Raw genomic sequence first — 23,326 nt, 5'->3', positions numbered from 1 at the left:
CGGTCCCTCCCACCCCCCGCAAAAGGAGAGAGTTTATTCAACCAAACAGCAAGAAGGAAGGTCCGAGAACTGGATTCCCCAAGCGAGTAAGATGTGACTTTAAGGAGAAAGAGGGTAGGGGGGACCACGTGGGGAGGTTGTGCTTTGAAAGAGCATGGTAAAACATCTAATATCTTGGAAAATACGCAAGAACACAGGTTTTGGCAAAGGGGTAGAAAAGCAGGAGCTGCCGTCTAGATGGATATGCCAGTAAATAAAAGAAGGTATTCCATACACATGTGGTCATTAGCTAGCTCTCCTTTCTACGCTGCTGCCCCAGCCCCCCAAGCCTTCATGTATGTCGGGAAAACAGCATCAAAGGGAAACTCAGGGGAATATTTCGACAGTGTGGAGAGCACTAAAGAAACTGCTCTGACAAAGTACATCCACTGCCCCTGAGTAGACAGAACGTTGACGTCACCCTCAGCTCACCCTGCTTTAAGACAGCCGAATCCCCGCGTCTTTTCCTTCTGGCTCTCTGTGAGCCACGCAGGATCCTTCCATCTTGTTTGTTCTCCTACAGCAAGAAAGGGAAGTTGTGACTTCACAAGTTCATGAAATTGGTCTGGAGGAAAACTTAGAGGTCTGTCAACGGCTTTTAGCTACTGATCTTTGTTTCAGTTTCACTTCCTAACACTTGCTGGTGTTGAACTAAGGCATCCAGCGCGTAGCCCTGTGACTTATGTCCGGCTGCTCCTCAGACATCGGTGGTCCCTTTTGAAGGCTGTCTGCTGGGGTCTACACCCAGTCAACCTCTGCTCCTCTCTGGCCCGTAGGTTTTAGGGGCGTTTCTGTGTGTGACGATGAGTATGAAGGACATGGAGTGACATCGAGCTCAGAGGACAGCCCTGGGTGTCATTCCTCAAGCTCTTTTTCCAACTTCCTGTGAGACAGGGTCTCCTAGCGGCTGCCTTCAGGCCAGTGAGCTCCAAGGACCCTGGTGTCTCCACGTGCTCAGGACTAGGATTAGAAGCAGATGCTAGTGATCCTAGTCATCCCCCCACCCCCACCCCTACCCCCACAGGGTTTCTCTGTGTTAGCCTTGGCTGTCGTGGACTCACTTTGTAGACCAGGCTGGCCTCGAACTCAGCAACCACCTGCCTCTGCCTCTGCCTCCCTGAGTGCTGGGATTAAAGGCATGCGCCACTGCACCTGGCTATAAGTCTAGCCTTTTATATAGGCTCTGAACATCTGAACTCAGGTCCTTATGTTCACAGGGCAAGCGTTTTAGTGACAGCCATCTTGCCAGGATAATCTCACTGTCACCTCTAGCATCCTTTCCCTGAGCCCTATATCCATGTCTGGATACCTAATGATTTTCAGATGTGTAGGTATCAAGCATAACAAACTCTACACCCGAAGGCCTGCTGGCCTTTCCTCCCTCCGCCCTTGCCTTCATATTCCAGGTATTTGCTCAATCCAGACATCAATGATTCATGACATTCCTGAGTCTTCCCTTTTCTTATATATCCTTGCAACCCCGCCTAACTCTAACAACAATCACCTTGCTTCTATGTTGCGTGGCCCTCTCACCTAGCACACTGCAAGCATATCTAACTGGTTTTCCTGACTCTACTCTTGCGTATGCAGGTGAAAGCAACCTGGCCATGCCACGGACCAACCAAGCCACAGCATCCTGCTGCCTTGAACTTCCCAGTGTCTTCCCACTACACTCAAAAAGCCATAACGTTGACCTGACCCAAATCACACTGACCTCAGCTTCCTCACTCTGCGCTAATCCTCCATGCACCTCAGTGGCTTTTGTGTATCCGCTCAACAAGATGCGTCATAACTGTTCTCGCTTTAGATCTTCTCTCTTAGACGTCGCGTCGTGCAGAGAGTTAAACGCACACTGCTGGCTCCTCCTTACTCTTCGCATCTCAGTGCTCCTGTCTTTTTTTTTTTTTTTTTTTTAGCCCTCCCCAAATACCCAACTTAAGCTAGTCAGCCAATCCTGATGCTCTCACCACTTAAAATGCCAACATAGCACCAGGGATAAACTGCTATCTCTCTCGTCTTTTCTGCTCGCGTATCATGCATCCTTAGCCGGAACACAATGCCTTCAGGAAGAAGGACCTCATTCCAGCTACAAGTCTTACTCATGCCCGCATCCCCAGTCCAGGGAACAACGTCTAGCAGATAACAACTGCTCAATACTGATCTTAGTTAAGATGCTTCAGAACCTCAAAGTTCTCTGAGCCTGTAAAACTACCGATATACCTACTTCAGGGTGAAAGCAGTGATGTTTCAGTTAGCACGTTCTGAAGGGTTTTTTTTTCTCCCTCCAAGATACACTTGATATCTACATGTTGTTTGCTCTCCACTCGCATAGTTTATGTGATCTATCTGCAATTACCGAAATGGGACTGGCATCTGGCTGGTAAGAGAATTTGAAATTCATCCACAAAACATAAGGTTTGATTGTCACCTCTCGTCCCAGTAATTAATTCCAGCATGTCCAGCTTCTGAATCCCGAAGGATGGATACTGATGTACATTGTTCTTATTTTCAGATGGTGATAATAATGGCTACAGTGGAATGGGATCTCCCGGCGGAAGTGCTCCCTGAACTAGCACCACCTAACTCATTCAAACAACCGACTCCAGGACAGACCTGGAGATAGAGGGCAGCACAGGAAGCCTGCCCATGCTTCTGAAAGGGCACATCAGGGCTACTAACCATTTCGTCATCTCTCTCTTCTCCATCCTCCTTGGAGTCAGCTTTCAGGGATAACTTTGGTTTTTTCTTCCGGCTACACTTGGGATCCTCTTCCTCGTCTTCGCCTCCGTCTCTTTCTTCTTTCTGGTCTCTGTTGTGTTTATAACCCCAAAAGAGTGACAGGAAAGAATACCTATCAAACATCTACATGTTGATTATTGGTGCAGAAATTACTTTTAAAAATTACTCTGCAACAGAAACATTTAATTACGAAGAGAAGTCCACAGGCGTTAGGATAGCGTACATACAGGGGACATTTAAAATCGTGTTTATATATCTGTCTAGGCAGAAACTGGAAATTATTTCATATACTAATTTCAAAAGGAAGCTAGCAATATATATGACATGGATTCTAATGAATTTATAAATACATGTCTGCCATAATAATAAGATAATTAATTACTTAGAGATATATGTTTCCAGGGCAATTTGAAACCAAGGTCTTAGCAATTTTAAGATTGGTAAATCTAGTAGAAAAGACCAATTATAAATTTGTAAAGAATCAGTTTGCCAATACAAAACACCAGCAATGTCTATATTGATTGTGATATATGGGACTTTCCACTAAAATACAAGTCAAGGGGCCAGAGAGATGGTGCAGTAGCTAAGAGCACTGGCTGCTTTTGCAGACAACCCAGGTTTAATTCCCAGCAACTCAGGTGGCTCACAACTGTCTATAACTACAGTTCCAGGAGAAATGCATGTGGTGCATAGACATATATGTAGGCAAAACATCCATACACATAAAAGCTTTTAAAAATTAAATAAAATTTAAAAAATTAATGTCAAGACATTTATTTTGTCCTATACTATTATATTCAAGAAACATATTTTTTTTCCTTCTAACTAAGCTGCATTTTGTTACCTGGTCCCCAGATGGGTAGGCTGCACATCACTTACTATATGTCCACTGTAGTTATCCTATGAGGGTTTATTACACCATCTACTATGGACATTTCCAAGGAGTAGGCTGCCCATCTTATCAGGGGGACCTTTGTTCCTTGTGTGGTGTTTTAACAGACTCGGAAAATATAAGCAAGCGTGTTGTCATAAATATCAGTATGACGCAAATGTGTGCATAGGTCAGAGATATCTGAGCACTCTTCGTTGGAAGCAATCGAATTAATGGTAACAGTGACCAACTTCAGAGACAGAACAGCTCTCCTGTAATGGACCAGGTATGGCAGAAGGCACTTCATGCAGAGGAGGAGTCAAGAGCCATCTGTTACCAGAGAGAAAGTCTAAAATGCAGGTACGAGAGGGGAACACTTAGTCTCCTCAGATGCTATGACCTGGGCATCTCTGGCCCATTTCCTGGACAGAACGGAAAGGAACCTACTTGTCCTTGACGTGCCGAGCGCAGTTCTGACTGCAGTACTTTCCTCCAGAGAGACACTCGTCTCCGTTGCCGTACTGGCAACAGTTCTCACAAAACTGAAGCCCATCTACTTTTGATTGATCCTTCAACCTAAATGGTACCCCAGGCTTCTCTGGAAAGACTACAATATGGAAGAAAAAAAAAAGAGGAAGAAGAAGAAAAAGAAATTAAAACCATGTCAGAAGGCACTCCAAAGCATACTTAAATGTTCTACTAATTTTGTTAGCAATACAAGAAAGAATGTTTGTTGAATGAACCAGTGACTGGACTATAAACTTGGGGGTTGGGGCTAAGTTTAGCAGGAAATCAGTTGAATCAGTTCTGTTAAACAAAAACAAAAAGAAAAAAACAAACAAACAAACAAACAAAAAACTTGAAAAAGAGCCAGGTGTGGAGGCTCTCACCTTTAATTCCAGCCTTTGGGAGGCAAAGGCAGGCAGATTTCTATGAGTTTGCAGTATGCTTAGCCTACATAGTGAGACCCTATCTCGAGAGCAACAAATCTCTAAAAAAGATAAACAGAAAATTCACATGAGACCTTGGTTTTCTCTACAGAGTTCAAAATAGGATGAAAAGAACTGGAATTAGGCACTGAATTCCAGATAATACAGATAATTGGTCAAAAAGGCTCAATCTATAGGTGAACAAAAAAGTAATGTATTTTACTTCATGCTTATAACATTTTGATGAGTGATTTTATTTATTTATTTATTTTTATTTTATTTATTTATTTATTGGTTTTTTGAGACAGGATTTCTCTGTGTAGCTTTGGCTTTCCTGGAGTCTTTGTAGACCAGGCTAGCCTCAAATTCACAGTGATTCAGTTGCCTCTGCCTCCCGAGTGCTGGGATTAAAGGCGTGTGCCACCACTGCCCAGCTGATGAGTGACTTTTATTTAATTGACTAAATTAAAACATGTAATTTTTATTCATTTATTTATTTTATTTTGGTTTTTTTTGGGGGGGGCAGGGTTTCTCTGTGTATAGCCTTGGCTGTCCTAGAACTCACTCTGTACATCAGACTGGCTCAAAGATTCCCCTGTCTCTGCCTCCCAAGCGCTGGGATTAAAGGCGTGTGCCACCACTGCCCAGTATAACATGTAATTTTGATGTAGCTGATCTCCTGGATCATAGTTACCCAAATCATTTAGGTACTCGCATTTCCTTCTGCCTGAATCATTCAGCAAACACTTATTAGGCACCAATTTATGCTGGACACTGATTGTGTCAGTGCAGACCTCACCCAAGCCAGCTTACAGTCTAGGAGAGAAGCCATACAAGAATGAAACCCAGTGCTTAGAGTCGGGTGAGAGATGCATGCAGTCACAGAAGTGCAAGCCAGTCCTGGGACTGCAGAGGAAGAAGTGATTCATTCAGCCAGGGTCAGGTCAGGAAGGAGTGTCTAACACAGCACCTCAACAGAGTTTTTAAGACCAAAGAAAAATAGACAAAGAAAGAAATGGCATTTAAATCAGAAGACAACCAACCAACAAAACAGAACAAAGAGCATGAACAAAGGCATGAAGCAGAGCCACAGGATGATCTGGAAAGATGGCATGGAGGTCCGTGCTGCTTGCAGGGCCGGAGAATAGCACACAGAGAAGGAGACAGTGTTAGGTGACAAAGCAAGGCAGGTGGGTGCAAGCCACCGGGGTCTCTGACGGCTTTGCTAGGCCACCAAAGGCAAAGAGAAACGAGCCAAGTAGCAGGTGAGCAGTCTACACAAGTCCCACTGACTTCAGAGTGCAGGATAAATTGGAAAGGTGTGAGTTAGAAGCAGGGGGGGTTACTTAGGAGACATCTGCCGTAGTTTCGGTGAGAGTTAGTTAATAGGAAAGGCCAGATCTCAGACGTATTTAGGGACTCAAGAGCATTAGGGAGCAGGGGCCGGGAGAAAAGGCTCAGGATGACTGACTCCTAGATGCCTTGATGATGCACCAGGTAGATGGTGCTGTAGGCAACCGAAATGTGGGTTACGGAGAAAGGAGCAGGTTTAGGGGAAGGGAGAAAGAAAAAAGGAAATGAATTGCATTTCAGACACGTGGAGTTTGAGGTACCTGTGGGACATCCAGGTGGAGATGTCCAGTAGGCAGGTGGAAATACGGGCCTGGAGCTCGGGGGAGAGGTCGGGGCTGAAGATAGATTTTGGAGTCATCAGCATATATGTGTTAGTTACAACCATTGGAGTAGATGAGAACAAAAAAGTGCCAGGCTTTTTCTTTTTTTCTTTTTTTTGGGTGGGGGGGGCGGTCTAAATCACCTAACACAGCCATTAGCAACTTGGGTTTCCTTAATAATTTGCAGCTATCTTTGCACTATTACAGATCTGGCATTAGAAATAATAAGACAGTTTTTAATTATTTTAAAATATAGAAGCTGGATGCTGTCTGTTTTCATTACAAAAAGCAAAAACCGTATGTAGGGATATGAGGCACAAAAGCAATCCAGGGCTTTCAAAGTCTGGCCTGCTATAAAAGTCTGACTTCAGAGCACCCAGTAAGAAGAAACAATCGGCGGGTGGGTGGGCCTTACCCTCTTGCGCAGTCGGGACCATCCAAGTGGTGGTGGCCGTGGCTTTCTTAACACTTTCCATGTCGCTTTCATCTGTGATGACTTCCAAAGCGCCGAACTCATTCACCCGAAACTGGCAACAACACGGGGAGACAAAGCAGAAACTTACAACAAAACTCCTTGGGGAGTTATTTATTTGACAGGTGACACATGGACTTTAAGCAAATTAATCACATTCCGAGAGCTGGACAATCATGTCTTGGATGAGCTTTGTAATAATAACAAGCCCTTTCGCTTTATGAACTTTGGACTGAGGTAAATGAGAACGAGGCAGCAGGTAGGTGTCACCACATCTGTGCATGTACAAAGTGGCCCGGTACTTCTACTTGGCATCTCAGACACATGTTTACTAAGATTTTTATTTATTTAATAGTATTGTTTATTTAGCAAAGCTACTGAAGGTAAATTCTCCCTTCCCGCCCCCCCCCCTGCCCAAGAAATAGATTCATCTCACTAAAGCTGATCTAGTCCATAGAGAAGGACATAACAGCCTGTCACCTTTCTCCTTATAGCCCAAGATGAAAATGCATACAACCATGAGCTGTTTCCTCGCCAGTGCCACAACTTCCATTTTCTTCCATCACTCTCAGAAATTCTCCAACTGAACAGGTCTATGCCACTTGCCACCTCGTCACCGAAGAGGACAAGCCCTCTAACGTCATGGCATGCTCATCCCTGGCCCTACAAGCTTCCTCTCACTCTGTCCACTCGCACTCGTGTTGAAGGCTGACTCGCGGCCACTGTACCACAGCAGGGACCCTGCTCTCCCGGAGTCAGGGAGTCAAGAATTCATGGACCTAAGAGTTTTCTTCACTCGCTCTAGTCACTAGAAGACAGAACGGCAGTCAGGAGCCACAGGTGCTAGCAGGAGATGAAGGGGCGGGAAGCTCAAGGACGATAAAGCGCCTCAGATCCTTTACTCCGTCACATATACTCCCCACACTCACTGTCTGAGACTATCAAATACTTTCTAGACGGAATAACTTGGAATAGTTCAGGAATTCGAGAATGTTCTCTCCCTATTATGTATTTTGGATACAAATTCACAGGCAATGCGTGTAGCGGAACTAGTCTCCATGTCAGTTTAGAAAATGATAAAAGTTAATATCATGGACGAGAACTAAAAAATAACAACTTAAAAAAAAAAACCCTTAAAGTTAAAAAAAAGAAAAGAAAATGAACAACTCTTCAAAATAAGGCTGACAGTACCATCTACTGGGCAAGAGTGGATAAAACAAGCTGCCATTATCATTATTAAATGATATTAAAGAATGTGATGCCAAAAATCAATTGAGTTCAGATCTTCTTTTAAATAGGCACAAGTGATTCACTTAAGATGAGTAATTCTGCTTTCACTCCTCACTAGCCTCGCTAATGCAGTCTTATTTGACAAATGTAGGAAGCGAGAAACAGCACGAGGCATTTAGAAGCAGACAGAAAGTTGCCTAATGGCTGCTACACTGCAAAGCAGCCTAGCATCCTACACACCCCAGAAGGGACAACAGAGAGAGCACCTCTGGGTGCCAAGTGCAGGCCTGACACTTGGAAGGGTTGGGCTCAAGTGCTGGTAAAGTTAAAAGGTAGTATCTCTACCAACGCATCTAGTCCTAACCATCTTCTGCTGACATCCAGGCCTCAGTCGACAGTCTCGATACAAACTAGACATGCAGCGTCACTTGGGGACACAGTCAACAGCCCGAGGCGGGACACCAAGGAAGGACTTTAAGGACTGATGCGCACAACAGGTGTAAGATGAAGCTATGTGCACACACTTGCGGGCTGAGCGTCAGGCTTCACCACGCTTCAGAGGCATTCAGAGCCCATCCATCACTCTCCCTACAGACCCTCAGCTCAGGGTTCAAAGCCCTCAAAGTGCATTCAGAGTATCTGTCCCGTTCTACGCAAAAAGATAAGACTGAACACCCGGCTTCGGAATGACATTAAAATTTCTCAACTGAAAATACAGAATTATAAACGTGTTCTAAGGGGGGAGGTGTTTGGTCACTAAACTGTTTTACACAGTAATAGTGACAAGGCAAAGCCAAGCATTAAAGAGAGGCCGCTGGATGTTGCAGCTGGCTTCTGCCTTGCTGCTGAAGGTCCTGCCCTCTGATAAGGTGCTAGGGAAGAGGCTGTGGCCCTCAGGCGAGCACCTGCGGTTCACTGAGGGACACCGCCACAGACTAACTCTCTCTGGAGAAATATTTCAGATGCCATTCGAAATTCAGGTAAAGAAAGTACTCAGGACTTAGTCAGCAGCTCTGCCATGGCGAACCCAGAGGCCTTACTCTAGTAAAGCTTATATATGCATTTTCAAAGAACAAATTAGGAAAAACCTCTGACGCTAGTTTGGGCTTGATAGTGAGCAAGGCCTTTCTGACCTTTCCGAGAGGAGCAGCGGCCACTTGCTATCTCTTGAACACTTTGCCAGGGTTCTCAGCGACCCCGCCTCTGAAAACCCGGCTCCTGCTCCCTCCCCCAGCACCTTCCCAGAAGTCTTCACAAAGAGCATTTTCAGCTCAGAGAGTACCTAAGTTTTTAAAGGCTTCCAGGTCCCTCCGGCTGATGGAAATTTCCACCTCTCCCTCTGTTGATTTGGACATGCCCTGTCTTATGCAGCAGTGTGCCAGGGTTAAGAGAATCACCATCCCAGTCTCCTCAGCTCCAGAGCTGCAATAACTAACTAACTAATTATCTAACTAACTAACTAACTAACTACCTAACTAACTAACTAACTATAGACAGAAGGAGCTAAGTGAAAGGACAAAATACGTGAGGTAACTCTCAGAGGGTTAATTTCCTGTTTCTCTCACTTCTGCACCCAAAAAGATGTTTGTGCTTTATTTCAAACAACTATGGTTAATTAGCCCAGTTTTTTTTTTTTAAAGCGCAGAGCATATGACAAGTGCTCTGGTGACAAGGACAGGAAAATGTGCCCAAGATAGGAGATGGGGAGGAAACAAAAAGGCACTGAGGCAAAAGGACATGAGGCCAGAGAAAAATGGGCACAAAAAAAAAACCCCCCACACACAAAACCTTCAGGGGCTCGAACACAGAACACTCCAGGAACTCCAACTTGGCTATGAAGGTCATCCGCAACTGCTCGATAAATCTAACCAAGAAAATGGTAATGCCATTAGTCAGTGACCACGAGGGTGTTAGAAGAGAGAGCTCTTCCAGGTGGCAAAGTCTACAGAATGTAAAACCCTGTTCCCACAATGGGAAGTTAACCCGTCTGTAGGAGGCCAAGCTGTATCAGCTAGGTGAGGTTCAGCTGGAAGGACTTAGGTACCAACTGTTAGGAAACTCACGCGCCTCTAAACAGCCTGGGCAACGCCAAGTACCCAGCATGACATGAGGAAGCAAAGTTAATGAATTATTCAAAGTGTTAATATTTTAGTTTACTAAAAACCTAAATTTTCCAACCTCTCAAACAACCAAGATTTTGATGTAAGAAATGCTACATAATATAATCAATGAGATGGTATTGTGTGACAAAACTTTTCCTGGGGAGTCACAACACATGTGTGTGTCTATTCAGCCGGGAGAGGGAGCCCAGCACAGACCAAAGCACAGCTACTATCGCAGCTCAAGCTGGTGAGCTCATTTTTTTAAAAACTGAGGTTACTTACAAGGACAAAAATGGCTCAAAGACAGCTGTATCACCAAAGCCCACCCATCACAAGTGACAAGCTCACAAAACTGGGCACCTGGAGCATACTGCACAGCCTGCGGGCAGCTCAGCAGGTTGTAGAGTGCACTTTCCAGGTGCCTCAGTTGGTCTAAACGTCTTCCAGAAAGCTCTGGGGCTTCTGATTCTTCCAGGCAGCTCTGCCGGTATGGGAGTCTTCTCTGCAGCCTGACATTCCTCTTCTGCGAGGGACTCTCAGCTTTTACTGCTCGCTCCGGCAGGGAGGGAACCTAGTGAATCTGTTTGGTTTCAGGGATTTCCTGAAGCTATTTTAAGTTGTTTGTTTGTTTGTTTGTTTATTTATTTATTTATTTATTTATTTTGCTTAAGGAGCAGGGTGGATTGTTTAAGTCTCAGCAGAAACTGTTACACAACAGATAGGCTACATTAAAAGGGTTATAAATAATTTATCTTGTGTGCGTGTGAGACGCAGAAAGACAGAGAGAGGTATATGTGTGCACGCACATGCTGGCGTGCACACCGTCCATACACTGCAGAGGCAAGTGTCTGAACTGTCACTCTCCACTTTATTGTTTCCTTGAGAAAGGCTCTCTCTAAACCTAAAGTTAGGCTGATGGCCAGAAAATTTCAGAAATCCTCCTGCCTCTGCCCTCTCCTCCAACTGGCCTCTTTGTACACAGGTACTGTGGGGTCAGATTTAGTTCCTCTGAGCTCTTCCACTAAGTCAACATTAAAGTAAGGTATCAAACTGTCTACCGCCCATGAAGTCGATTGGACACAAGGCAATTACCCCAGTAATTATATGAATATAAAAGTCATGTCAAATAACCCTGACTGTAATACCCTAAATGACTTAATTACCTGATTATCTTAATAAAAATAATAGGTTAATTTCTAAAATCCATTGCTTAGAAAACTTTAAAGCAATCCAGATTTCTCAGGTATGGGAACACCACTTTACGACCAAAAGCTAACTACAAGAAAGTTATAAATATTATCATGTACCTGACATCTAAAAAGCATTATACAGTGGAAATGCACAATAATAATTATATGGAAAAGAAGCAAAAGATAGTTTTCCTAATATATTGCAAAGTCAGAAAATGCACAATTTAAGTATTAGTTTGCATTTTTTTGTCAACTGTCATCCCCTTTTACAGATGTGAGTCTTATGGATCCTAAAAACCCGATTTTTTTCCCCCAGATAAAGCTTCCAACTTGTAAGGATTTTAAAGAAACATTCATAAGATTTATTTGATTACTAATCATGTGTATGTTGCCAGAGTGGAACAGGGGGCTGCGAGTGCAAGTACCCTTAGAATCCAGAGGATCCCCTGGAACTGGCTCTACAGGCAGTTGTGAGCCGCCAGCCCCACTGCAGTCCCCTGCAAAAGCAGAACTCGCTCTAACTGCTGACCCTCCTCACCAGTCCCTGAGGTTAAACAACTTGACAGTGTTCCCATGGCTAACCTATAGTTGACATTATCAGAGCTTGAGAAACAGGTTTTTGTTGTTGTTGTTGTTGTTGTTCAAAAAAATCTCAGCCTTCTATGCCCATCACACGTCACGCAGACAGCACTTGAAGAATGTCAGAGCAATTCAATTCCCAGTCGTTCTCGGATTTACTTACTTTACCGCAGAGCTATCTTGACCCAGAAGAATTAATTGATTCCATGAATTGTCATCACACAACAGTAAAACTGAAAGCATTTATTCTTTTTGATAATTTTAAATGGATACATAATATGCATGCATGCTTATGAGCACCATATGCTATTTCCATACACATATATAATACATAATGTTCAGATGGGGGACTAGCAAGCCTACCTCCCCAGACATTTCATTTCTACATGTTAAGAACCTTTGAACTATTTTTTTAGTTATTTTAAGGGATACCATTTATTACTTTAGACTCTAATTACCCTACATTATAAAAGAATACCGGAATTAAATGCCTCCAACTATATTTTGGTACCCATTTAAAAAGAATAGTTCCTCCAAATTTCACTAAGCCTCCCTGCAGTAGTTTGTTTCCTTGAACTAGTACACTGGCACTTTGACTTATAGTAAACTTAAGTCAACCGAATCTCAAACATTTCTCTAACAGCAGCAGGTGTTTAAATTGTACCCTTGAGGATAAGAGAGGGCGGGGACTTGGCTAAGATATCTGTCAAGCAGCTGTCCCAAGGATTAGATTTCAAGAAGCCTAAGTTAGGAGCAAAAATTTTCTATTTGAGGCAGCACAGAACATCAAGTATTGTAGAGATCGGCCAAGTGACAGCCTGTTAGAGAGACAGGAAGTCCAAACATCTGAATGACAGAGTACAAACACAGAGTCTAAAAGGCCACAGGCTACGGACAGGTTCAAGGTCCCAGAGACAGGGTCACACCAAAACCAAATTAGAAATGCAGGTGGACACTTGCACAACAGTCTCTCATGGAGCAGCAGAGGTGGTCCTGATGTGGGATCATTAGGGTAGGAGACACACAGTGGGCTAGCACATATACAGTGAACAGATTGAACCCTGCAGAGAGTGCAGACACACAATGGGCTAGCACACATACAGTGGATAGACTGAACCCTACAGAGAGTGCAGACACACAGTGGGCTAGCACATATACAGTAGATAGACTGAACCCTGCAGAGAGTGTAGACACACAGTGGGCTAGCACATATTCAGTGAACAAAGTGAACCCCGTGAATAGCACCCTTTATATAACAGTCTGACTTTCAAGAAGAGCCTGCTGTTGAACAAGCGTTTGTACAAAAATTTATATTCATAATATAAGTAATTGAAATGCAGTGAATAGTCCTACCCACTCAAATTTTTCATATTATTTCAACCAGTTTCTACATAAGAAAACTAAGAACTGGGGAATGTGGTTATCCACTCAAAGCTACAAAGCCATTACTAAGATACCAAAAAGGCTAGACCTGGAAATGCTACATGTGGCATTTCCATATATATATGTCACCATCATAAGAGCCCCAAAACAGATAGATGACCCTCCTCAACACTATTAATTTATTTTCTCACACTAAGGACATCCTAAAAATATTCTTCAGTCCCCTAGCCCAAGTGATGAAATCTGATAATTCATCACCATTTCAAGTTACTTCCAAATATGCTGTAGTAGACAATATACTGTATAAAGCCAGAACACTATATTTAATGCTTTGAATTATTTCATGTATGTACTCACTGTAAAATAAGCTCACATGAGGATACACACAATATATAAAAAAATAAATACAGATAATATATATACTTAAAATATGATATATATGTATATATTTAATATATTACATACATATACACATATATCATGATATATATTGTGTATCATACATATACATGATATACATGTATACATACATGATATGTAATATATATCATGATATATGTATCATTCATATGTATACGAATGACAAAGAAAGCCTACCTTTAAATCACTTCCTGGTAAGGTACCAACCCCATCCTTCCAGTCCATAACACTGAACACATCAAACTCTTGACCACTTGTGCTAGATGCAGATTCCGTCATGATTGATTTTTTCAACCTGGAAGAAGGGAAAGAGAGTGTAAATATTTCACATGCATCAACTTGATTTAGTGATCATTACTTCCCTTTCGTTTAACTCCATTATTTTCTTGATTCATCTATCTAAAAACAACGGCTTCAAAAGTATCAATGATGAGGCTGAGGTACAGGCCCTGGAAGAGCCCTGGCTAGCAGGTCTGAGGGCCCTCCAAACCCTATGGATACTCCATTTCTGTTCTATTTTGTGGTGTCCAAAACTGCAGCCAAAGCTATGAGAAGCATGCAATGTACCACCGAACTACACTACCTAGCAGCTCTGCACATTTTCCCCTAAGCATACATACCTACAATAAGGTTTAATTTATAAACTAGACACTGCAAAAAGGTAAGAAGAGTCAGTGATTCATCATGATTTTCTATCCTCGGTGAGAATTTTTACCTCCTCACTGAAACACTAGCCTCTCTTTGGCATATGCAAGCCTCCAGCAGCACTGCTCTTGCAGTTGGGCCAAGGTTAAGTACAATGAGGTTAACTTGAATACAAACATTGTGAACCTGGACAGTCAATGTGGTACCTGAGACAGTCACCAAGCACCTAAGTGGGAGGGCGGTAGCGTATGCAGTATGGACTCACACTGGACCAGGGGATGACTCAGTTCTCTTTTTGTTTGTTTGTTTGTTTTTTGTTTTTTGTTTTTTCAAGACAGGGTTTTTCTATCTTATCTTGGCTGTCCTGGACTCACTTTGTAGACCAGGCTGCCCTTGAACTCACTTACAGTGATCCACCTGCCTCTGCCTCCTGAGTACTAGGATTACAGACGTGCACCACCACGCCCGGCAATGACTAAGCTTTAAGCAGTGTTAGGTAGGGCAGGCTAAGATCTCATGCTACTCAGGACATTTAAAATCCATGGGCTGTTTGCTTCTGAAAAGTTCCATTTAATATTTGTGAGCAGCTGTTGACCAAGTAACTGAGCCCTCAGGTTAACTATAATCTCAGAAAGTGGAACCAAAGATAAGGGAATTACAAAATAAAATGTGAATTTAAAAGATACCATTTTGATAATAGGGAAACTGAGTCCATTATTTTAACCTATGAGTTACATGTCTGCTCTGCTAACACAACAAATCTGTGTGTGTGTGATTTTTTTCGGAAAGAAATCAAGTTTGCTTGACTCAGTTAAAACATCTACTATGACCCCAACAGCTTCCCACTAGCCAAGACCAAGCCAAGGATACAGAAAAGTGGTGTTACAAATGAGGACAAGCTTATGGTAGTTGATGAAATATGACAACATTCAGGAGATTTACGTGGCTCATTGGAAAATGTTCTCCAAATGACTAAGGTATAATGTTACAACACTCAGCCCAAAAGAAGGACCCATTCCAACTCTCAGATCAATGAAGTTGAAAACACGGTGAAACCTCAGTCACAGGGATACAAACTGCACAGCAAACCACCTTTAAGATCAACTACCCTTTGTGCAGTTTTGCTGCGACATCAAAGATTTCCACTATGACTGAGAGGCGAGCAAAACAGTCCTCTCTTTTCTAACCCTGAATCTACATGAAACCAGACTGTCTTCATACACTGCAGCCAAAACAACAGACTGAAATAGACTAAAGGCAGAAATGACTGTAAGAATCCAGCTACCTCTTGTAAAGACAGACATTAGAAAGATTTGCAGAAGTGTAAAACTACACCATCCTCCCTCATCTATTACTATTATTTTATAGTTACTGTTATCCTTCATAAAAATTGTGTTTATGTATATTATCATACAGAGTTTACTACCATTATTTTTAAGTACTCAAATAATCTATTTTAACCTAGTAATATCAACATACATAGGATATTAGAAAAAAAAATACCTGCTTGAGTTTTCAATCATTAATGAGATTTGAGACAAAAAAAGCCTGAAAGTCACTGCTGTCCAGAACAGTAATTTACTTCTCCCCATAAAGAAGAAAGAGGGAAAAGCTCATAAGCAGGAGGAGGAACTCATAAGCAGAGAGCTGAACAAGGAAGGAACTTATATCAAAGCACATTGGTTACCAACACATGGTACCCAATCATAAGACAGCAACTTACAGATCACAATTAAACAAACAATTACTAGACAGAAGTATCAGAGGAATGCTGCTATTCTTTTTTTAAAGGTGGGATGATAGACAATAATACATATTTTTGTTTTGCTTTCTTTCTATCTTACATTTGTTTGTTTATTTATTTTGTGTATGTAATCTGTTGGGGCACAGACATGCCACAGTGCATGTATGGAGATCATGTAGTAACTTGCAGGGAGTCAGTTCTCTCCTTCCACCAAGTGGGTTCTGAGGGTTGACCTCAGGACACCAGATTTGATTGTACTGAGCTACCTCTGGCCTGTTTTATATTTTGCTTGTCTCATAACTATTCCGGCCTCGAACTCATGACCCTTATGTCTCCACTTCCTATGTGCTAGGATTCCCCGGTATATTCCACCACACCAGGGAGTATGTTCTTCTTAACGGGGAGTTCGTCCTTATATTTCAGTGACACAAACTAAAATGGACAGGTGAAAAGACATGTGAGCAATTTGTCTTAAAATAGTCTGTGAAATCAAGTGGCCAAATAAAACTGGCATTATGCTAGGAACTGTCCAGATGTGGATGAGGGTGTTGGTGACTCAAACTTAGAATTCTTTCAAGGTGTTCTGTTTTTTCTTTAGGCAGAATCTTGCTATGTAATAAATTATCCAAAGCTTGCAATGAAGCTCAGGCTGGCCTTGATTTTATCCTCCTGCCTCAGCCTCCCCATTGCTGAGACTACATGCTTGCACCACCATGCCAAGCTCAAGACTTTTCTTTCATGTTAATTTTTTAATATATGCCATATGCACTTCTTGACAGTCAGTAAGAACTTTGTGCTTCTTTGAATGGGACTTTCTTCCTTCGAGAATTTCCAGATGTGGCAATATTCTTTCATCCCCTCATTGCTTTATATCATTTCAGACCGTATGTGGTGAGTCACAAGAACCAGGTCTCACTATTACTTAATTCTCAGAACAGAAGCGAGGACATGAAGATCAGGGAGAATTATGTAAGAAAAAAAAATTTTTTTAATTAAAGTTAACAACGAGTTAAGACTTTGTTGAGGGTTTCTACTGCTGTAATAAAACACCGAGCAGAAACAACCCAGGAAAAGGAGTATTTACTTCATCTAACAACTCTCACGTCACACTCTGTCACTGAGGGAAATCTGGGCAAGACTTTCGAGGCAGGAACTGAAGCAGAGGCCGTGGAAGAGTGCTGCTTCCTGGCGTGTTCCTCACGGCCTGCTTTCTTATGCCACCTAGGACCACAGCTTACCATACAGCTCCAGCAGCAGCAATTGCTAATCATGAAAATGCTCTATAAGCCATCTGATGATGACTTCTTAACTGAGGTCCCTCTTCTCAGATAACGTGTGTCACGTTGGCAATCAAAACAAAACCAAACGGGGCTGGAGAGATGGCTCAGCAGTTAAGAGCACTGACTGCTCTTCCAGAGGTCCTGAGTTCAACTCCCAGCAACCACATGGTGCCTCACAACCATCTATAATGTGATTTAATGAGCACTGTATACAAATAAATAAATCTTTAAAAAAAAAAAAAGAGCCAGGACAGACTTGTACTTAAATTGTGAATGAATCTCCCTCAGAACTGAGTTCACAATGGCAGTGGCTCCCTTTAAAGTCATAGAAGAGTTGTGTTTTCTGTGAAAGAACCTGGTCCCCTGCTGGGTAAACAGTATGTAATCAGGATGTTTGGCCTTCCCCTACCTAAAAGCCATGCAAGTACAAACTTCACAACAATACAGCCCCCTGCATCTAGGAGAAATCTGAAAGCTGGCATTATCCCGGACAGCTGTGGTAAATGTTCACTGTATGAAATGCCCGAATGTGCTTCTGACTCACACAACGTCAATGTTACACACTGAACTCAGCAACACTAGGAAACACTATCTCCATCCATACCTTTCACTCTAGGGGCTGTGGATATGTTGTCTAAGCTATTATAGTAAAAGATATTTTTACTACACTGTCTTCCCCATCATTTAATGTTGAAGCCACTGGCCACTTAGTCACAAGAGGTCTGAATAGCTACAAGAGATTACCAGTTTTCCCACCCACCACCTACCAATCAGGAGGAGCAGCAGGCAAGAGGCTGTTAGGAAAAGCTGTTTACTTTATGACACCCAAGTCGTTCTTGTTTCATCCTCCCTACGCACATGTGCACACTGACACACAAAGGCCTTTACTTCTTGTCCCTGAGAAAGTCCCCTTTGCAGCTCCAAGGAAGGCTTTGAGTATTTATTTGCTACCTGATACTATTCCTCAATTCTATGAGCAAGTTACACCTTATCTACTGGGGACACAAGTGCATACACACACACACACACACACACACACACACACACACACACACACACGACACAAATGCATACACACACACACACAAACACACAGAGAGACAGACAGATAGAGAAAAGGCACAATATAAGCCACAAACAGCATCTTCTTGTGCAAAAAACGCCAGTCTCAGTCTCTTGGTAGACAATGCTGAGATTTCCTAAGGAAATAGAGGTACATCATGACCTGTGCTACCAGGAAAGATGCAGTATTTTCTCCCTAATCAGTTATTTCTCGTGCTTTCCAGCCACTAATGATATTAGATGGGGCAGTTTGGGGGCTCAGAGGGCCAACAAATATACCAGTGAAGCTTTTGATCCCTAAAAGTATATATGACCTGGCTGACCGCGGCTGTAATCAAGAGCCGTTGTTGCCCAGTGTGCCCTTGCCAGCGACTACAGACGTCTCATTAAAATTTGATGGCATTTGCTGAAGGAGGGGATTATTACTGCTGGCACCAATATTACACTTTGTACTCCCCAAGTCCCCTTTTGTAAAACAACCCATTTCAGCTTTTACTCACTTATATTACAACCTTCTTGACCTAAGTTTCTTATGGTAGGATGATGCAGCAAACTAAATAACACGTGGCACTGCGTTCAGAATTCCCTCCCGTCTCTCTCTGTTCTCTACCCCTTCCTTGTCTCCAAACCAAAGCTGTGCAACCTGACCCTCCCTTGAGATCGTCTATCTGTTGAATGTACCACCTCAATTTCTCATGTAAACAAGTCTCTGGTAGCTCCCTCTAATAAACCTTTCCCACTAAATGCTAATAAAAGCAGATTTTTCTTTTCTTAGGTTTGTTTATTTTGGGAGTAATGTGTGTGCTAAGATTAAAACCAAGGCCACATACAGCACTTCTAGGTACGCAAATGCTGTCACCAGTTAGTATCTTTAGCAGGTTGGGGGGGGGGGTTAGGGACTCGGGGTAGGGGAGTGGGGAGGTAGGCACAGGGTTTCTCTGTGTCCTTGGCTGTCCTGGACTCACTTTATAGACCAGGCTGGCTTAAAACTCACAGCGATCCACCTGCCTCTGCTTCTGCTGGGATTAAAGGTGTGCGCCACCATGCCCGGCTACCAGTTAGTATCTTATATTCAAAAACCCCATGTTACGGGGCTGAGGATATAACTCAGGGCTAGAAAATCCTCTCATGGTCATTGCAAGTTAAAACTACTATGAGCTAATAACCCAGACCTTATCCCCAAGTCAGCAAGTCTACTTCCAGAAAATGGTTCTCTTAGATACTTCCGTGTGTATGAAACCTGTAACAACCCATAGGTTCATCGTGGGCAGAGAGAGTGACAACAATTCCATGCTATGGAATAAAATGTCACAGAGAGAGTCAGAGAGGAGACTCTCCATTCTGACACAGAAACCATTTAAGATGTACTATACTACTTTTAAGCCAAGTGGAAAAAGGGTATGCAACCATTTGGGTAAAACAAAAGGAAATATGGATTAGGTACTGAGTATGTGCATAAACTTTTTTTTAGAAGGACCTGCCAGAAACTGGGAAGTCTAGCTGTGCAAAAAAGAGATAATGGCACTCAAAAACAGCTGTTGAGTTTTCCCTGTGTATCTACTAATGTTAAAACAATACATTCAGAATTTATTATTTAATATAGTATACAAGTATTAAATCCCGCTTTACGCTTATTTAAAAGGCATGTCCCATGAAAATATTTGCTACTGATGTGAACAAGAAATACTATAGTCTAGGGGTTGCTAAGAGGAAATTAGCCCTGTGCAGTTAAAACAATACGTTCAAAAATTGTGGTATAATATATGAATGATAAATCCTGCTTCATGCTTATTTAAAGATGTATTTAAGAAGGCACGTCTTCACATGAAAATATTTGCTACTGATGTCAACAAGAGAAACTACGGCGTAGACGTCGCTAATAGAAGAAAATTAGGCCCGAGGAACTGTTAGGTATGTTCCTGAGAGACAGGTGTTAACTCTAAGCACAGGCGGACCAGCACGGCAGACAGGAGAGAGACGTGCAGGGCGCCCTCCTTCACAAAGACCATGTGCATCTTCAGACCCAGCGCTTTCAGGCCCTACCGTTCCTGAGCACCACCTGACTGACGTTCTGGTGACATTTCCCAGTCTAGCCTTCCTCAGAGTCGTGATTCTGAATCATTTCTGCCACAAGCCGAGGGGCAGGAGCACATCGCCAGGCCTGGCCGAGGTCCAGGTATGCCCTCAGTCACAGAGCTTATGCCGACTGCTATGAACACTGCAAATAAAATGACTTAAAAAAAAAAGTTTCTCTTTTAAAGAACTCAAACAAGCGAAATTAACTGCTAATTGAGTCTAGAGCTGCTGACAGAATAAAGGGAATATGAAAATGGCCACACGATGGAAGTTTCAGATAAATTGAAGGCTGAAATGTCAAACACAGTGACTCAGACTCACTGTGCGAACACGGCGACTAAACCTTCCAAGAGGAGATCGGTAGAAATGATGTGCAAATTTAGTTCAGTTAGTGCTGAAGATCACCGTGAAGATCACTCAACAAGTTCAGTTCATAGTTAGGGTCTGGCGAGATTATTTCTGTTCGACTTTGGTGATTTTACAGAACTTTTGTGCTACAGTAATTTTTTTTTCCCCAAGTTTGAGAGCTGAAAGTGGCTTGGGACCTCCCCCTCACAAAGGTCATGATCTGCTCATGCCACGTTGACTAGACATAGGCAGAGCCTGGTGCTCTGCTTCGTGGTTCTTCTTTCAAGCCGCTTGTTTGCCTTCTGCCGTGAGCAGATAACAGAGAGGCTTTGAGGGGCAGAAGCTCTTCTAGTGCTAGGCGCCTGGAGCAAGACGCTGAAGAAAGAGATGAGATAGAGAAGATAACAGTCTTCAAAACGCAAACAGAGAGGCTCCGCGCAAAGCAAAAGAGTGGCCTGACTCCCACCCAAGGTCTGGGCCAGCAGAAGCAGGGAGCATGGGAGGAAACGGTAGGCTCACTTCGGTACAGCACTGTGTGGAGTCTGGCCATTCCTGTTCAAAGCGTTTAGAGAACGGAGAGTTGGTGCTCATAAAGAGCAAAGAGACAGGGGTGGGGGAGGGGGAGGGGGGAGGGGGGGTCAGGGTGGGGACTGAGGACATAGAAAAAAACGCTTTGCCATGAAGGAGTGAGGCCCAGAGTTGAGATCCATGACATCCACATAAATGCCAGGCAGGCCTGATGCTTCATCTTTGATCCTTACACTCAGCAAGTGGAGACAAGGAAACCCCAGAGCTAACTGGCTAGTTAGAATATAGCAGAACAAGCTGGGACCTCAAGTAAGAGACCTTGAGAATGACCAAAAAAGACATTCACTGTCAACCTCTGGCCTCCACACGTATAGTGTGAGCCCACAGGTATGCATGTGAACATACACACACACACACACACACACACACACACACACACACACACCCCAAAAAACAAAGTTGTTATAACTAAAAAAGCAAAAGCAAGGGATGGGGTGAAGTCTCACAGTATAAAGCTTTCATAAAAGTATGCACGCTCCTAATTCAGTTCCTAGGGCCACAAAACAAAGAAACATACAAAAAGATCAGTTAAATAGCCCCAATCACGTTAGAGTTGCTTTCTTTGAAGCTGCACTTTCTAGCTTTTCATTTCACAGATGCAATGTCAAAATGGAGGTACCGAGGAGTTAAGGTTGTGAGCCCAGGGTGGTTATACAATGGGGGCAAGCGCTGCATCAAAGCAGAATCACATTAGCATTCAGAGGACATGATTAAAGGTGTGTGATTCACAGGGGAGGCCTGAACTAGCACAGCTTGGTGTTGGTGGACTTCTCTTCCTAGGCTTTGGTTAAGAAGACAGCATACCTCAATAGCTTCTGTGGAGAGTGAATCAGGAGCAGAAATAATTACAAAAAAAGAAAAAGAAAAAAAAAAGACAATTGCATAACAATTGAGTAAAATTGTAACAAAAGTGTAACAATACAATGGGAGAAAAAGCCACACTCAGAGGTAGAATTCCAATGCTTTGTTAAGATTAGCTCAAGAAGGCGTTTTTTTTTTTTTTTTGTTTTCCTTACAGAAATCAACATTCTTGCTGGGTGGGGTGCTGTTAATCTTAGCCCTGGGGAGGCAGAGGCCTCTTTGGGAGTTCAAGGCCAGGCTGGTTTACAAAGGTTCTAGGATAGACAGGGCTACACAGTGAGACCCAATCACAAAAAAGAGAAAGGAAAAAAAAAAGTCATTCTTTAGCAAAGTCAACTGAACCAGTTTGCAGTGCTCACTTATCAGAGCTGCGTATCAAAGTGCTGCACCTCCCCCCCACCTCCCCACCCGACGTGGGAGCTTGTTATCCCTCCACAGGCAAAACTCAAAGTTCACTGCTTTTCTCCAGCCACATCCTCACCCATTCTCCTCTCGCGCCTCCGCCTCTCTGCTTTCATCCCCCCCCCTCTTCACTTATCTGCAAAGTCTGACAATACCTCAACACAAACCAGAGTCTCAATTTCCCCATCTGTGAAATGTGGAGAGTAATAAACCTTTCTTATTTAACAATGAAGATTAGGCAAGCGAGGGAATACCTTAGAAACCACGGTTTTTAATCACACCAAGGAAACAGTCAATACGCTTATTGTTAACTCTTTAGCTTATATGATTTTGAAAGAATATGAGAATTGTTCAGCGATCTTGGAAATTAAGCAGCCAGCCAGATGTGGCTCAGGGTTGCAATGTAAGCACTAGGGACACTGAGGTGGGAGGAATGCTATGAGCCCCTGGCCAGCCTGAGCTACATGGTGAGCTTCAGGGCAACCTGGGCTACAGTATGGGCACCTGTGTAAAGAGAAAACTAAAAGCAATCAAACTGCCCACCCCACCCAATTTATTTCAACAGCAAACACTTGTGTTCACGAGAAACCTACATTAGAAGATGCCAAGATTACTGCACTATAAGTAGTTCTTTTCCAACAGAGGCCATTATAGGACTGGTCAAATGCAGAAGATATCTGACTGGGTGGTGCC

General features: G+C 43.0%; 1 protein-coding gene and 1 long non-coding RNA gene across 6 annotated transcripts in view; both read right to left on the bottom strand.

Moving 5' to 3' along the window:
• L3MBTL3 (L3MBTL histone methyl-lysine binding protein 3) overlaps positions 1-23,326 on the bottom strand; it is a 106,002-nt gene that overhangs the window by 66,585 nt on the left and 16,091 nt on the right. For 4 of the 5 annotated variants that reach the window (XM_084775420.1, XM_084775421.1, XM_084775422.1 and 1 more), the window contains exons 2-7: positions 13,805-13,922; positions 6,667-6,778; positions 6,192-6,266; positions 4,097-4,256; positions 2,719-2,848; positions 472-556 (exon numbers count right to left, since the gene is read on the bottom strand). In XM_084775420.1, the coding sequence (XP_084631546.1) occupies positions 472-556; positions 2,719-2,848; positions 4,097-4,256; positions 6,192-6,266; positions 6,667-6,778; positions 13,805-13,906 (664 nt within the window). In that variant the 5' untranslated portion in view covers positions 13,907-13,922. The remainder of the gene's footprint in view (positions 1-471; positions 557-2,718; positions 2,849-4,096; positions 4,257-6,191; positions 6,267-6,666; positions 6,779-13,804; positions 13,923-23,326) is intronic. The other variant, XM_084775423.1, reaches the window with a different exon arrangement.
• LOC311594037 lies at positions 8,854-9,718 on the bottom strand. Its single transcript, XR_014777918.1, has 3 exons — positions 9,425-9,718; positions 9,127-9,392; positions 8,854-9,086 (listed from the first exon to the last, which is right to left on the bottom strand). It is a non-coding gene; the product is annotated as an uncharacterized lncRNA (long non-coding RNA).

This window comes from Acomys minous, assembly GCF_964271855.1.
Source record: "Acomys minous genome assembly, chromosome: 3".
Lineage (NCBI taxonomy): Eukaryota > Metazoa > Chordata > Mammalia > Rodentia > Muridae > Acomys > Acomys minous.
Note: the sequence above shows the minus strand (reverse complement) of the source record. Positions and strands in the feature narration are given on the sequence as shown.